Source organism: Erythrolamprus reginae, chromosome 1 (assembly GCF_031021105.1).
Source record: "Erythrolamprus reginae isolate rEryReg1 chromosome 1, rEryReg1.hap1, whole genome shotgun sequence".
NCBI lineage: Eukaryota > Metazoa > Chordata > Lepidosauria > Squamata > Dipsadidae > Erythrolamprus > Erythrolamprus reginae.
Genome location: NC_091950.1, coordinates 358,770,496 through 358,784,061, shown reverse-complemented (window position 1 = coordinate 358,784,061; position 13,566 = coordinate 358,770,496). Strand labels below are relative to the sequence as shown.

The following is a 13,566-nucleotide window of genomic DNA, read 5'->3' as shown; positions in this document are numbered from 1 at the left end:
TTCTTAATACCCTATGCATTGATTTACTAAATTGAACATTGCTGATCATCAGAAAAATATTCCCTAGGGTTTCAAATTGATGCTTATATTTTTATTTCACCCAGAAAGCCAAAACCACATTTCAGCTGCGTGCAATCATTGTGACTTTATTTTTTTTTAGCCTGCCAGTTCCAACTTTTTTTAAAACCTTTTTTGCTGGGATACTAATTTGAACATTTCTGAACATAATTATATGAAAATTGAACTGGAAAAATTGATGCTTATTTTTTTATTTTGCTCAGAAAATCCCCCCCCCCCAATCATTTGGAGATTTTTTTTTCATCATTTTTTTAAAATATTTTTTTAGGGTACAAATCTCAAAAGAATTTCCCCCTTTGGTATTGATATAATAAATTGAACATCCATGATCATAAGAAAAATAGAAATGAACTGAAAAAAGTTATGCTTATTGGGGTTTTTTGCTCAGAAATAGGGCTTCCCCCCCTTCAGCCTTGCTGTTTGCCATTATTTTCAGTTTTTACATAGATTTGGCTGAAAATATTTGGAATATCCTTTTGAAAAGCAAGTACATGATGGCCAGAAAACTAATTTTATGAAAGAAATCCATTTTACTAAAAACAAGTATGTAATTTTGAAATTAACAGCATAATTTGTATATACAGTGTAAACTGAAAAAATTGAGCACAGCCTGGTGGGGGCCTTTTCTGAGCAAAATAAACAAATAAGCATCAATTTGTTTCAGCTCAATTGTCATTTCATTATGTTCAGAAATGTTCAAACTAGTAATCCAACACCAAATATAGCAAAATTGTATGCAGTTTGCAGGCTAAACTATCTATAAATTGGAAAAATTTAACAAAAACGCTAGGGGTGGGCTTTTATGAGCAAAATAAAAATATAAGCATTAATTTTTTCATCTCAATTTTACTCTCATTGTATTCAGAAAAGTTAAAATTAGTATCCCAGTGAAAAATGTTTTTAAAAAACTCACATTTAAGTACCTAAAATAAACCTTTTTTGGTCCGAGTCTTATACGACCCGAACAATACAAGTGTATAGTCTTTGCAAACAGAACAGCAGGATTTAATCTTAATATATCTGGATTGTCATCAGAAGTTAGAGGATGATTGGGACCTGACTTTGTATTTTCACCAGTTTGCTAGTAAGTTATTAAAATAGGAACTATTAAACAAAATAACTTTAACTATAGCTGGAGCTCCAGGAAAAGTGTCTGTAAAAAACTGTTGTTTTGTCAAAATAACAAAATCCAGATTGCTCCAACCCAAGGCTATGAAGATTATTAATTGTTATTATTTTTCTTAGGAATCATTTTTGGAAGTCCTAAGTTGTATTCTGAAATCAGGACAAGTGCCCAATCTATTTGATAAGGATGAGATGAATAACATTATTGAATCACTTACATCAGTTTCTGAAACGATTAAGGATTCTAACAAATTGGATGATATGTATTCTTTCTTCTTACAGGTATGTACTAGTTTCCTGTGATCAATATGTTGTCTCAGTTAAATTGCTATATCCATTGCAGCTTGAGTTCCACATTAACAGCAGGATCCAGAGTCGTGTTCATTGAATTTAATTGTCCTATCTTAATAGATAAATCAAACCAGGAATGTGACAGACTGTTATTTATAGCTTTGAAGACATCCATGTTTGTTTAACTCTTGCCCATTGTGGCTTATGAAGGCAGAGTAAGAAATTTGATTTAATGAATGATAGAAATTTTGATTATCTCCACCACGGATGGTTTTGTATCATCTGGTCTGAAAGAAACCCAAGTTAAAAATGAACATTAAATCTCATCTTTATGAGTACTAACTGATATTTTTTTGTGTTGGAAGTTGAATTAGTGAATTACTTGAATCTATGCTACTTGCATAATTGTACAAAATGACTTATTCTTGATCTTGTTCAAGTCTCATATTTTTAGTTATAATTTTAGTTTTTTGCTTATTCATTTTTAGACCTGCCACCTCTCCATAATCTTTTATCTCCCTCAATAAGTGTTTTCCCACTTTCTATTATAAAAACTGGATCGTCTGTGTATGCCTGCACTTTAAATTCTTGCCTTCTAATCCTCAGACCTGTAATCTTTGAATTTGCCCTTATTCGATTTAACATTGTTTCAATGGATAGAATATATAATAATGGAGATAGCGGGCACCCTTTTGATAAATTTAGGGCCGAATTTCATTTGTTTTAATAATTCAAATATACATTCCCACCTCAAATTATTGAATGCTTTTTATGCATCTAAGAACATGAGAGCCATGTGCTTCGTAAAATTCTAATATATCTAATGTCGTCCTTGTGTTATTTTGTATGTAAGATCATTTTAAACAAGAGGGAAAAAACGCCGCCACCTGGGACAGACCGCTCATCTGAACGCCTAACTAAGCAAGCGCTTGGGATCTCCAATCTTGGTTTTGATCCCAAGTCACCTGCAGAAAGAAAAAAAGAAATGATTTAAGACAAAGTTTTCAAGTGACACATCTCCTTTTCATATTGCAGAAAGGGTGCCTGAAACACGAAGATCTGGAGGAAAGAGATACCAGTTGGCAAATTTGAGTCCTTGGAGAGGGGCGGCATTCAAATCCAATAAATAAATAAATAAATTCCCCCTCCCTAAAAATGGAGGGGGATCAGATGAGCGGTCTGTCCCAGGTGGTGGCGTTTTCTGCGTCTTGTTTAAAACAATCTTATTAGAAAGCTCCTTGTCTTCAAGAACTCCTGCGTCTCTTGAATCCAGACCTGCCACAGTTACGAGGGAAATAAGCCCCCTTGCACTTCTTCCAGGGACCCAAGTTAACCCTGACTTCTGCATCCTATTTCTAACCTCCGGCCGCTGCTTCCTCCTCCCACCTCTCCCTCCCTCCTGCACTCCTCGCTTCGTTAGGAATCAGGCTCCGTGTTTTGGAAGCTGGAACGATCCCAGCATGGCGTCTCCTTTTTCCTCCTCCCAAACTTTCTCCCCTTTTCTTCCAAGGTAGGGACGCGTTCAACGCAGTTCCCTGGGCTCCATGTAGAAGTGAGGATCTTTGCCTCCTGGAACCATCTGAAAATGCAACGCGCAAAGCATGTGGGCAGGGCTACATTAAAATATAAGATGCACCCAGATTGTCACACTTTTGGGGCGGGGGAGGTGTGTCTTATATTCAAAAAAATACGGTATAATGTATAGAGAAACAGCCTGTCTTTTGAATTTGGGGGGAAATATTATCTATTATTTAAATATCGACCTGTATCACTCTATAATTTGCAATGCAATTCTTATTTCAATGAAAATTATTTTTGCAAGTATGTAAAATTACGGTATACAGTGAACCCTCGATCATCGCGAGGGTTCCGTTCCAGGACCCCAAGCGATGATCGATTTTTCGCGAAGTAGCGGTGCGGAAGTAAAAACACCGTCTGCACATGCGCAGATGGTGTTTTTACTTCCACCGCCCTTCGCCCCGCCCACCCCGTTGCTCGCGCCTGGGGTTTCCCCCGCGCGCGCGCCGCCCGCCCACGCCATTGCTGGGGCCGCTTCCCAGCTGGGAAGCGAAGCTGGGGTCCCCGCGCGCGCGCCCGCCCACGCTACTTCCCTCCCAGGCAAAAAGATGCCGGCATTCTGGGCTGATGGGGTCGGACTTCCCAGGCGGAAGGCGTGCCCCTCTCCCCGCATCTTTTTGCCTGGGAGCGAAAGTGAAATGCCGCTCGTAGCAGCTGCTAGAGCCGCCGGCATTTCACTTTCCCTCCCAGGCAAAAAGATGCCGGGGCACGCCTTCCGCCTGGGAAGTCTGACCCCATCAGCCCAGAATGCCGGCATCTTTTTGCCTGGGAGGGAAGGTGAAATGCCGGCGGCTCTAGCAGCTGCTACGAGCGGCATTTCACCTTCCCTCCCAGGCAAAAAGATGCCGGCATTCTGGGCTGATGGGGTCGGACTTCCCAGGCGGAAGGCGTGCCCCTCTCCCCGCATCTTTTTGCCTGGGAGCGAAAGTGAAATGCCGCTCGTAGCAGCTGCTAGAGCCGCCGGCATTTCACTTTCCCTCCCAGGCAAAAAGATGCCGGGGCACGCCTTCCGCCTGGGAAGTCTGACCCCATCAGCCCAGAATGCCGGCATCTTTTTGCCTGGGAGGGAAGGTGAAATGCCGGCGGCTCTAGCAGCTGCTACGAGCGGCATTTCACCTTCCCTCCCAGGCAAAAAGATGCCGGCATTCTGGGCTGATGGGGTCGGACTTCCCAGGCGGAAGGCGTGCCCCTCTCCCCGCATCTTTTTGCCTGGGAGCGAAAGTGAAATGCCGCTCGTAGCAGCTGCTAGAGCCGCCGGCATTTCACTTTCCCTCCCAGGCAAAAAGATGCCGGGGCACGCCTTCCGCCTGGGAAGTCTGACCCCATCAGCCCAGAATGCCGGCATCTTTTTGCCTGGGAGGGAAGGTGAAATGCCGGCGGCTCTAGCAGCTGCTACGAGCGGCATTTCACCTTCCCTCCCAGGCAAAAAGATGCCGGCATTCTGGGCTGATGGGGTCGGACTTCCCAGGCGGAAGGCGTGCCCCTCTCCCCGCATCTTTTTGCCTGGGAGCGAAAGTGAAATGCCGCTCGTAGCAGCTGCTAGAGCCGCCGGCATTTCACTTTCCCTCCCAGGCAAAAAGATGCCGGGGCACGCCTTCCGCCTGGGAAGTCTGACCCCATCAGCCCAGAATGCCGGCATCTTTTTGCCTGGGAGGGAAGGTGAAATGCCGGCGGCTCTAGCAGCTGCTACGAGCGGCATTTCACCTTCCCTCCCAGGCAAAAAGATGCCGGCATTCTGGGCTGATGGGGTCGGACTTCCCAGGCGGAAGGCGTGCCCCTCTCCCCGCATCTTTTTGCCTGGGAGCGAAAGTGAAATGCCGCTCGTAGCAGCTGCTAGAGCCGCCGGCATTTCACTTTCCCTCCCAGGCAAAAAGATGCCGGGGCACGCCTTCCGCCTGGGAAGTCTGACCCCATCAGCCCAGAATGCCGGCATCTTTTTGCTTGGGAGGGAAGGTGAAATGCCGCTCGTAGCAGCTGCTAGAGCCGCCGGCATTTCACTTTCCCTCGCTGCAGCCGCGCGCCCCTCGCCTTCGCCTCACCTGACGGAGCCTTCTCCGTCCCTTTCCTGCTGCACCGGTCTGGGGCCAAGTGGGCGGGGGGCGGCCGGGACCTCGCCTGTCTCCGCCGCCCGCATCGCCCCTCCGGCGGGCCGGCCTCCCCCGCCCGCCTCTGCTGCAAGCGCACGAAAAAAAAGAGAGAAGGCTTCTACCAGAAGCCGGGGACGGCGGGCAGGGGCATGAAGGATCTCTTGCGGGGGAAAAGCCGCTAGCCAGCTTTCGGAGCTCTCCGCCATCACCCGCTTCTGGTAGAAGCCTTCTCTCTTTTTTTTCGTGCGCTTGGCGAGGAAAGGCAGGCGGGGAGGAGGCGACGGGGCCAAAGGGGGCCGAGGGAAGCTCGGCTGCGGTCGAGTGAGAAACGGCTTGGGCTCGCCGCAAGAAAAAAAAGAGACAGGCTTTTAGTTTTGGCTGCGGGGGGAGGGAATCCCGCCGCAAGGTAAGCTTCGGGGCGGGGCGGGCGGGGCCCTTTTGTGCCAGTCGGGGAGGCGGTGGCGGCTGCAGCAGAGGCGGGCGGGGGAGGCCGGCCCGCCGGAGGGGCGATGCGGGCGGCGGAGACAGGCGAGGTCCCGGCCGCCCCCCGCCCACTTGGCCCCAGACCGGTGCAGCAGGAAAGGGACGGAGAAGGCTCACTGGCAGCCCTTGCCCATCGCCGCGCCTTCACTTCCCCCCCTCCCCCGCTGGATCCGGCAGCGTGCTGAGGGGAATTGCCGCGGACTGGAGGCAGTGAGGCAGACCGGCTCCGAGGCGAGCGGCCGGAGCTGCGCCCTCCTTCGCCCGCCAGGTGAGGCGAAGGCGAGGGGGCGCGCGGCTGCAGCGAGGAGCCAAAGATCCGGGCGGGGAAGACCCAGGGAAGGTTCCTTCGTCCGCCTAGCAGCTGATCTGCTCGGCAGCGCAGCACCAGCGAGGAGCCGAAGATCTTCGGCTCCTCGCTGCTGCTGCGCTGCCGAGCAGATCAGCTGCTAGGCGGGCCGCTCGAGAGCAAGAGGGGGAGAGATAGAGAAAGAGAGAGAAGGAAAGAAAGAGATGAGAGAGGGAGGAAGAGAGTGTGAGAGAGGAAGAAGCAACATAGAGAAAGAGGGGGAAGACCCAGGGAAGCCTCTGCCCGGCGGGGAAACTCCACCATCTACGCATGCGTGGAAGGGCACGCATGCGTAGATGGTGGAGTTTACTTCCGGGTTGAAAACTAGCGAAATAGCCCTTTCGCGATCCTTGAGGACGCGAAACTCGAGGGTTCACTGTAATCTAATAAATGATAATCTAAATATTAATGCATGTATATTTTCAAAGAAATAAGTATTTTACTTGAGTTTTCATACAGTTTTTTTTTTTCTAGAGGGTACGCCACAACCTTCATATAGTTTTGACAATAAATCCTACAGGACTGGTTTTCCGTCAGTATTTACATATATATCCTGCCATTGTGAATTGCTGTACAGTAGACTGGTACGAAAACTGGTCTGAAGAGGCACTTTGCCATGTAGCAAAAAGTTATTTTAACGAAAGTGAGACATTTAGAAATGAGGTATGATGTGAATATATTTTATCAAAATGAAATCTATAATACGTTATTCTCACTTACGAACTCTGGTCCACTGAAACTGTTCATGAATTGTGATAACTCATTTTAAAGACTTTGGGAAAACATTGCAATCAGTTTCAGTAATCAAAACTAGGTGAGGCTCTAGGATTCATGGAGAATGTTGGGGATATTAAAGTGCCAAATACAACCACTGCTTTGCTCTGAGCAAACACAAATTATCAAATCACCATGATATAAAAACTACAAAATTTGCCTCATCTGCACCTTGTCTGGATTTGACTGGCTGGAAAATAGTGATAGCAGCAGAAAGCTGGTGTGATTAAGTATAGGTTAATTCTCATTCCATTTTCAGAGATACTTGTTAGCAGGTAATTGGCAAAACCATCTTCTATTGGAATTTCATTTCTCTGCTGAAAAATATACTCTACCTCACCAGATAAGGCTATGACTATTACTGTAAATTGCAACAATTCCTAATTTTAGAACAGATGCATTTAACTTGATTTGATTTTTTCATGAATGAATGTTAATGGTAGGCAACCCCCCCCCTGACAATCCCAAAATATGTCTAAAATGTGAGTTCACATTATAGTAAGAGAAGAAAACAAGCATCATAAATAAAATATTACCAAGGAGTTGGACATTTTAGACTCAGCACCCAATACAAATGGATGAGTGTGAACAAGAAATTGCTGAGAATGTTACTATACATTTCTTAAATTTAAAGGTACATTGTATAAAATGTGTAATCTTTTCATTTGTCCTTTCAGGATATAAGAGATATTCTTATCCCTATGACTGTTAATATTCACAAAAATGTAACTTTAATAATTGAAAAATACTTGAAGGAAACTAAAAGACACTATTACATCACTCCGAAAGGTTACTTGCAATTTATAAATACTTTTTCCATAAAATTGAGGATTACAAAAGAGAAAATGCTGAGTGAAAGGTAAATACAGATATTTGTATGTGTGTGTAAAATAGCACTACGGAGGAGTTGTCAGGAAGGGTACTATTTTATAGAAATGTTTCAAGCGAATTAAAACATTTAACAATTGAGTTATTTCATTAGCATCCCAAAGCATAGCAACAATTTTGTTAAAAGTCAGCTGCAACCTCTGGGTGGGTTAATACACTCTTCCTGGAAGGGGAGAATTTTTCCATGAAAAATTTCCAAGCAAATTTGAGCATTTCACTGCGAACAGATTCATTGTAGGGTGAACTTTAGCCACAATGTGATTTAATTATTGTGCCATTCATCCTATGGTTAATGTATATATTATACATTGAGTTATTCTGTCAAATATCATAGAAGCAATGGACTTAATATCAATAAAATATTTTATAAATTGTAAGATATTCACAATTCCAAGCACAGTGCTTGCCATAGTTTTTCCATGATAGACTTCATAAAGTTGGCACGTGTAGCTTTATCAAAAGGCTTCTATGCACTTAGCACATAATATAAGGTAGTTTAGGTGATTTAACGGATAGGATAGTACAGTGATGGTGAACCTTTTTTCCCTTGGGTGCCAAAAGAGCACATGCCCAAGTGCCCACACCCATAATTCAATGCCTGGGGGGGGGAACAGCTTCCCCACCCACCAGAAGCCCTCTGGAAGCCAGAAACAGCCTGTTTCCCAACTTCTGGTAGGCCCAGTAGGCTCGTGTTTCGCCCTCCCCAGGCTCCAAAGCAGGGGTGGGCAATTAATTTTTCTATGGGGCCGCATTAGAAATTGGGATGGTTTTAGAGGGCCGCACTAATATAATTAACTCAGTTCTACTCAATACTTTAAAACCCAGACCCTGGCCTGACCTAAACACCCAGGCCCACTCTACAGACCCCTAATTGTATGCTTTATGGCAACACGGTGCACCACAGTCACTGCACTGGAGTGTTTGCGTGGTTTCTGTGCTCTGCCACTCTTGATAGGAGGTCGAGGTCCGCTTCAGTGTGAGGATGAAAGAGCTCACTGCATCTGGTGGGACTCCTCGGGTTCCTGCTTTCTTCATGATTCATCAGGAAACCGGAGGACTCCCAGCAGACGCAGTGAGCTCTTTCATCCTCGCACTGGAGCGGACCCTGGTCCCCAACCTCCGCGGACCGGTCACAGATAGCAGGTGGGCTGGTCACAGACAGCGGGCAAGCCAGATGCAGCTCGCAGGCCACCCCTTGCCCAGGTCTGCTCCAAAGGCTTCCCTAGAGCTTGGGTAGGGTTAAAAACGCCCTCCCCCGTCCTCCCAGAGGTTCTCTGGAAGCCAAAAACGCCCTCTCAGAGCCTCTGTGCGAGCCAAAAATCAGCTGGCCAGCACACACATGCACATTGGAGGTGAGCTAGGGCAACGGCTCGCATGCCAGCAGATATGGCTCCATGTGCCACCTGTGGCACTTGTGCCATAGGTTCGCCATCACTGGGATAGGATAAGGTGAGATAAGATGATAAGATAAATTAAGTTGAGTTCAGATGAGAAGATAAGATGAGTCTCGGAGAGGGACGACATACAAATCTAATAGATAGATAGATAGATAGATAAGATAAGATACTCTTTATTGTCATTTTTTAAAACTGTGAGCATACTGGCCCACATTAAAAATGAAATTCTGTTGCCTGCTCTCAAGAGAAAATATATATCTACATAAATATATACCTACACCCATTTACAGTGAGGGGGAAAAGTACTTTATCCTTTGCTGATTTTGAATGTTTGCTCACTAACAAAGAAATGATCAGTCTGTAATTTTAGTGGAAGTTTTATTTTAAAAGTGAGAAACAGAATAACAACAATAACAACAACAAAAATCCAGAAAAGCGCATTTCAAAAAAACCTATAAATTGATTTGTATTTTAATTAGTGAAAAAAGTATTTGCTCCTCTACCAATCAGCAAGATTTTGGGCTCCCAGGTGTCTTTTATATAGATAATGAACTGATATTAGGAGCACTCTCTTAAAGGGAATGGTCCTAATCTCATTTTATTGCCTGTGTAAAGATACCCGTCCACAAAACAATCAATCAGATTCCAAACTCTTCATCATGGCCAAGAACTATCCAAGGATTTCAGGGACAAGATTGTAGACCTACACAAGACTGGAATGGACTACAAGATTATTGCCAAGCAGATTGGTGAGAAGGTGACAATGGTGCAATTATTCACAAATGGAAGAAACATAAAATAACTGACAATCTCCCTTGGTCTGGGGCTCCATGCAAGATCTCACCATTTGGAGGTTCAATTATCATGAGAATGTGAGGAATCATCCCAGAATTACACGGGACGATCTCAGGGCAGCTGGGACAATAGTTACCAAAACCCCCCAACAACAATTGGTAACACACTTTGCCGTGAAGTGCCCACAAGCCCCCCCCCCCACTCAAGAAAGCTCATGAACGTCAGCCTCTAAACCTCAATGACTTAATGAGAGGATTTACAAAGCAGAGTGTGACAAAATCCCTCCTGAGATATGTACAAATTTGGTAGCCAACTATAAGAAATTTCTGACCGCTCTGATTGCCAACAAGGGTTTTGCCACAAAGTACTAAGTTATGTTTTGCTAAGGGGTCAAATACTTATTTCACTCATTAAAATGCAAATCAATTTATAATTTTCTTGAAATGCATTTTTCTGAATTTTTTTGTTAGTCTGTCTCTCACTATTAAAATAAACCCACCATTAAAATTACAGACTGATTTCTTTGTCAGTGCACAAACGTACAAAATCAGCAGTGGATCAAATATTTTTTTCTCTCATTTTGAATACATAGTGGAAAGAAGAAACTTGAATGAATATACTATGTCACTATGGCCTATTGTATAACTAGATTTTAACTCTTATTTTAGAGCTTGCTATCATTCTGGTCTGACAAAAATCTTGGATGGAACTTCACAAATTGCAAATATGCAAGAGGAATTGTTTGTCCTTGGACCTCAAATAGAGTCAAAATCAAAGGTATATTTAATTCATAAGTGTTCTTCCCACACCCTAAAGTGTTAAATAATTTACTATTAGATCTCAAGTAAGACATTAGAATTAGTAAAATTTATTGACAGTGGTATAATTCTTTTATAAAAGTTACAACAGTTTAACTATTATATGAATTCAGTTTATGGCACATTAGATATTTTGGAAGAACAAAGAAAAAGACTAAAGAAGCTAAGCATTTGGAATCAATTTATGATAATACCATGTGGTAGAACAGCTGATTCCATAATGTAGTCTGGAAAGCTCAAATATCTTCTCCCAGAGGGCCTCGTGGTCTTCACATGCTGGTTCTGCCTCCTGCTTTATTGTATTGTATTAGCTTATGTATTCCTTCAGCTATCATCTATCATTCATTCATTCATTCATTCATTCATTCATTCATTCATTCATTCACTCACTCATTGGTTTGTTTGTTTGTTTGTCAAACATGTATAGAATTATAGTTTGTATTGATATAACATAAGTAGAAAGTAGTGATAGAAAGGATAAAAAGACAGTAGGACAGGGACGGTAGGCACAATGGTGTGCTTATGCACTCTCCTTATAGATCTCTTAGAAAAGGGGAAAGGTCGACTGTAGATAAAGTAAGGTGGAAGATTTTGGGGTTAGGGGTAGAAACCACAGAGTCAGGTAGTGAATTCCAGACGTTGACCACTCTATTGCTGAAATCATATTTTCTGCAGTCTAATTCGGAGCAATTTACATTTAGTTTGTATCTATTACGTGCTCTTGTGTTGTTGTTGTTGTTGTTAAAGACGAACAGGGAGCACATTATGATATATGATTTTGTGAACAACAGTTAAATCAGTTTAAGAGTTTAAGAGTTGCCTTGCACAGCATATTCTTCTTAGCCACATAATTTAAGAAAGATAGCAATCTCACTTTCCTGGTGATAAAAAGATAAAAATCCCAAAAATAAAAGAAGTAAAATAATTTAATACTGCAAAAATCTAGCTGTCAGCGTAGAACTATGTGACTGAAAGGTTTGTCCCTTTCTCCCCTCCTTGGGAGTCAGACCAAAAAAATTATTTATTCATCTATTTATTTAGTTATGATACTTACATAGCTGCCCATCAACCAGAATAACCACATAGAACCCTTAAAAGATAGTTAAAACAGTTTAAGTATTCGGACATTGAAAAGATTCACATTCAAAATAACTGTTCATAGCTGGCAACTCAAAAGGAAAATTTGCTACAAATTGTTTGTTTGACAAGAGATGTTGTAATTGCAGCTTGAATTATCCATAAAAACTGAAAACATCCATAGTTCAGTAGCACAAGCAGGGATTGGAGGTAATCTAACTTCATACCGTGTGTAGTAACAGAGTACCATATTTTTGGGTGTATAAGACACACTTCCCACCCACCCCCAAAAAAGTGGGTGGAAATGTCTGTGTGTCTTATACAGTGAATGTTGCTGAAGCCCCGCATACCTGCCGGCCCCCACTCTTTGGCTTCTGCTTCCCAGCAATTTGCATCCTTGCAATTTGCATCTGCTTCAACACAGCCTGATTTAGCACGAGCAGCTGATTGGCAGTTGGATCTGCCTCCTGGAATACTGCTTATCATCTCTTTCAGGCTGCGGGGATCGCTACTGCCCCTCACTGCTGCCCCATATCTGATTTGTTTATTTTTTTCTTCTTTTTTTGCATATCAGTTGTTCTGTTAGATCATACATATTTCAGTAACAACTTGCTGCAGCAGATGTTCTGAATTTTGTGTTTTCAAGTCTATTCAGCTCTCTGAGTGTCCCACCTTCTTTTGATTCTCCCATTGAATTACCTCATTTATTTCTGTATTGGATCTAATGAAGCATTTCTGAAAATTCCATGGAGAATCTCCATAATTAATATAAAAAGATGACACTTTTCAAGACAGTCTGTGGAATTTTTTAAAAAATGTTGTTTCTCTACAGATCAATATGTTTGTACATTTGCCTTCATGAAAATAAATATGTAGCTTTTATATATGTGGAAATAAGTCTACATTTATATACTTTGAGATTTTGGTCCAACTGATTCTTCATGTCTGGCAAACCTTTTATAAAATTGGGAAGGGAGGAGAGATAGAACATTAAAGGGGAATAAAAATTAGTAATATTTTGGGATAGTCCAAACAAATTAAGGACTGTGCTGCCTCATTTCCCCCACAAACTCATACTACATAGCAAGAGTTCTACACATATTGAAACCCACCCACCCCCAAAACCAGGTCCTTGGAAAGCATCCCTGTTGCGCAGGTCTGGATTCCAAGCAAGAGTCACTGGGTAACCGAATCCCATGGGTACAAACAAAATCCAGGAAAGCAGGCCAAGAGTCAAACAGGCCAGGATACACAGCACGAGTATACAAGGCACAGAACTAGGCATGTTGCTTCAGCAACACTCAAGTCCACAGGCTGAGGTTAAGGAGCCAATGCCAGTGCAGTTGTTCATGAGATGCGAGGTTGCCTCCCCATGAGTAGTATAGCTGACCTAGACTCCTGTCTCTTCTCTGCTCTATTTGTCCTTGGATCAGGAGAAGGGGTGGACTCTACCTCCTGCTCATTGATAATAGGTGGTCAGCTACTCTTGATCTTCATCTGGAACCTCCTGGCCAATGTTTAATTTTATATTTATCTATATTAACTTATAATTTTAGTGTATATTGTATATAGTTATATTTTTAACAGTTTTTAGTGTTTTTAAATTGTTATTAACTGTCATTTTATACTATTATTAATTTAATTGATTTTTAACGTTATTAGGGTTCTAAGTAATGGATGATTGGGATAAATTTGCTTGTGGTTACGAATCGAATGACTGGTACGATTGGATGGGCGAGGGCGGGGGCGGGGGGGGATATGGTATGGATGAGTGTATCGATAGTAGTGTGAATGATATGTCTGGCCCACCTGACGCCCGGGAGACAGGA

At 43.0% G+C, this 13,566-nt stretch overlaps 1 protein-coding gene across 1 annotated transcript in view; it reads left to right on the top strand.

The window, feature by feature from the left end:
• DNAH14 (dynein axonemal heavy chain 14) overlaps nt 1-13,566 on the top strand; it is a 217,941-nt gene that overhangs the window by 135,724 nt on the left and 68,651 nt on the right. The window contains exons 54-57 of the mRNA XM_070728172.1: nt 1,324-1,485; nt 6,463-6,651; nt 7,440-7,621; nt 10,511-10,619. Coding sequence (XP_070584273.1) covers nt 1,324-1,485; nt 6,463-6,651; nt 7,440-7,621; nt 10,511-10,619 — 642 coding nt within the window. The remainder of the gene's footprint in view (nt 1-1,323; nt 1,486-6,462; nt 6,652-7,439; nt 7,622-10,510; nt 10,620-13,566) is intronic.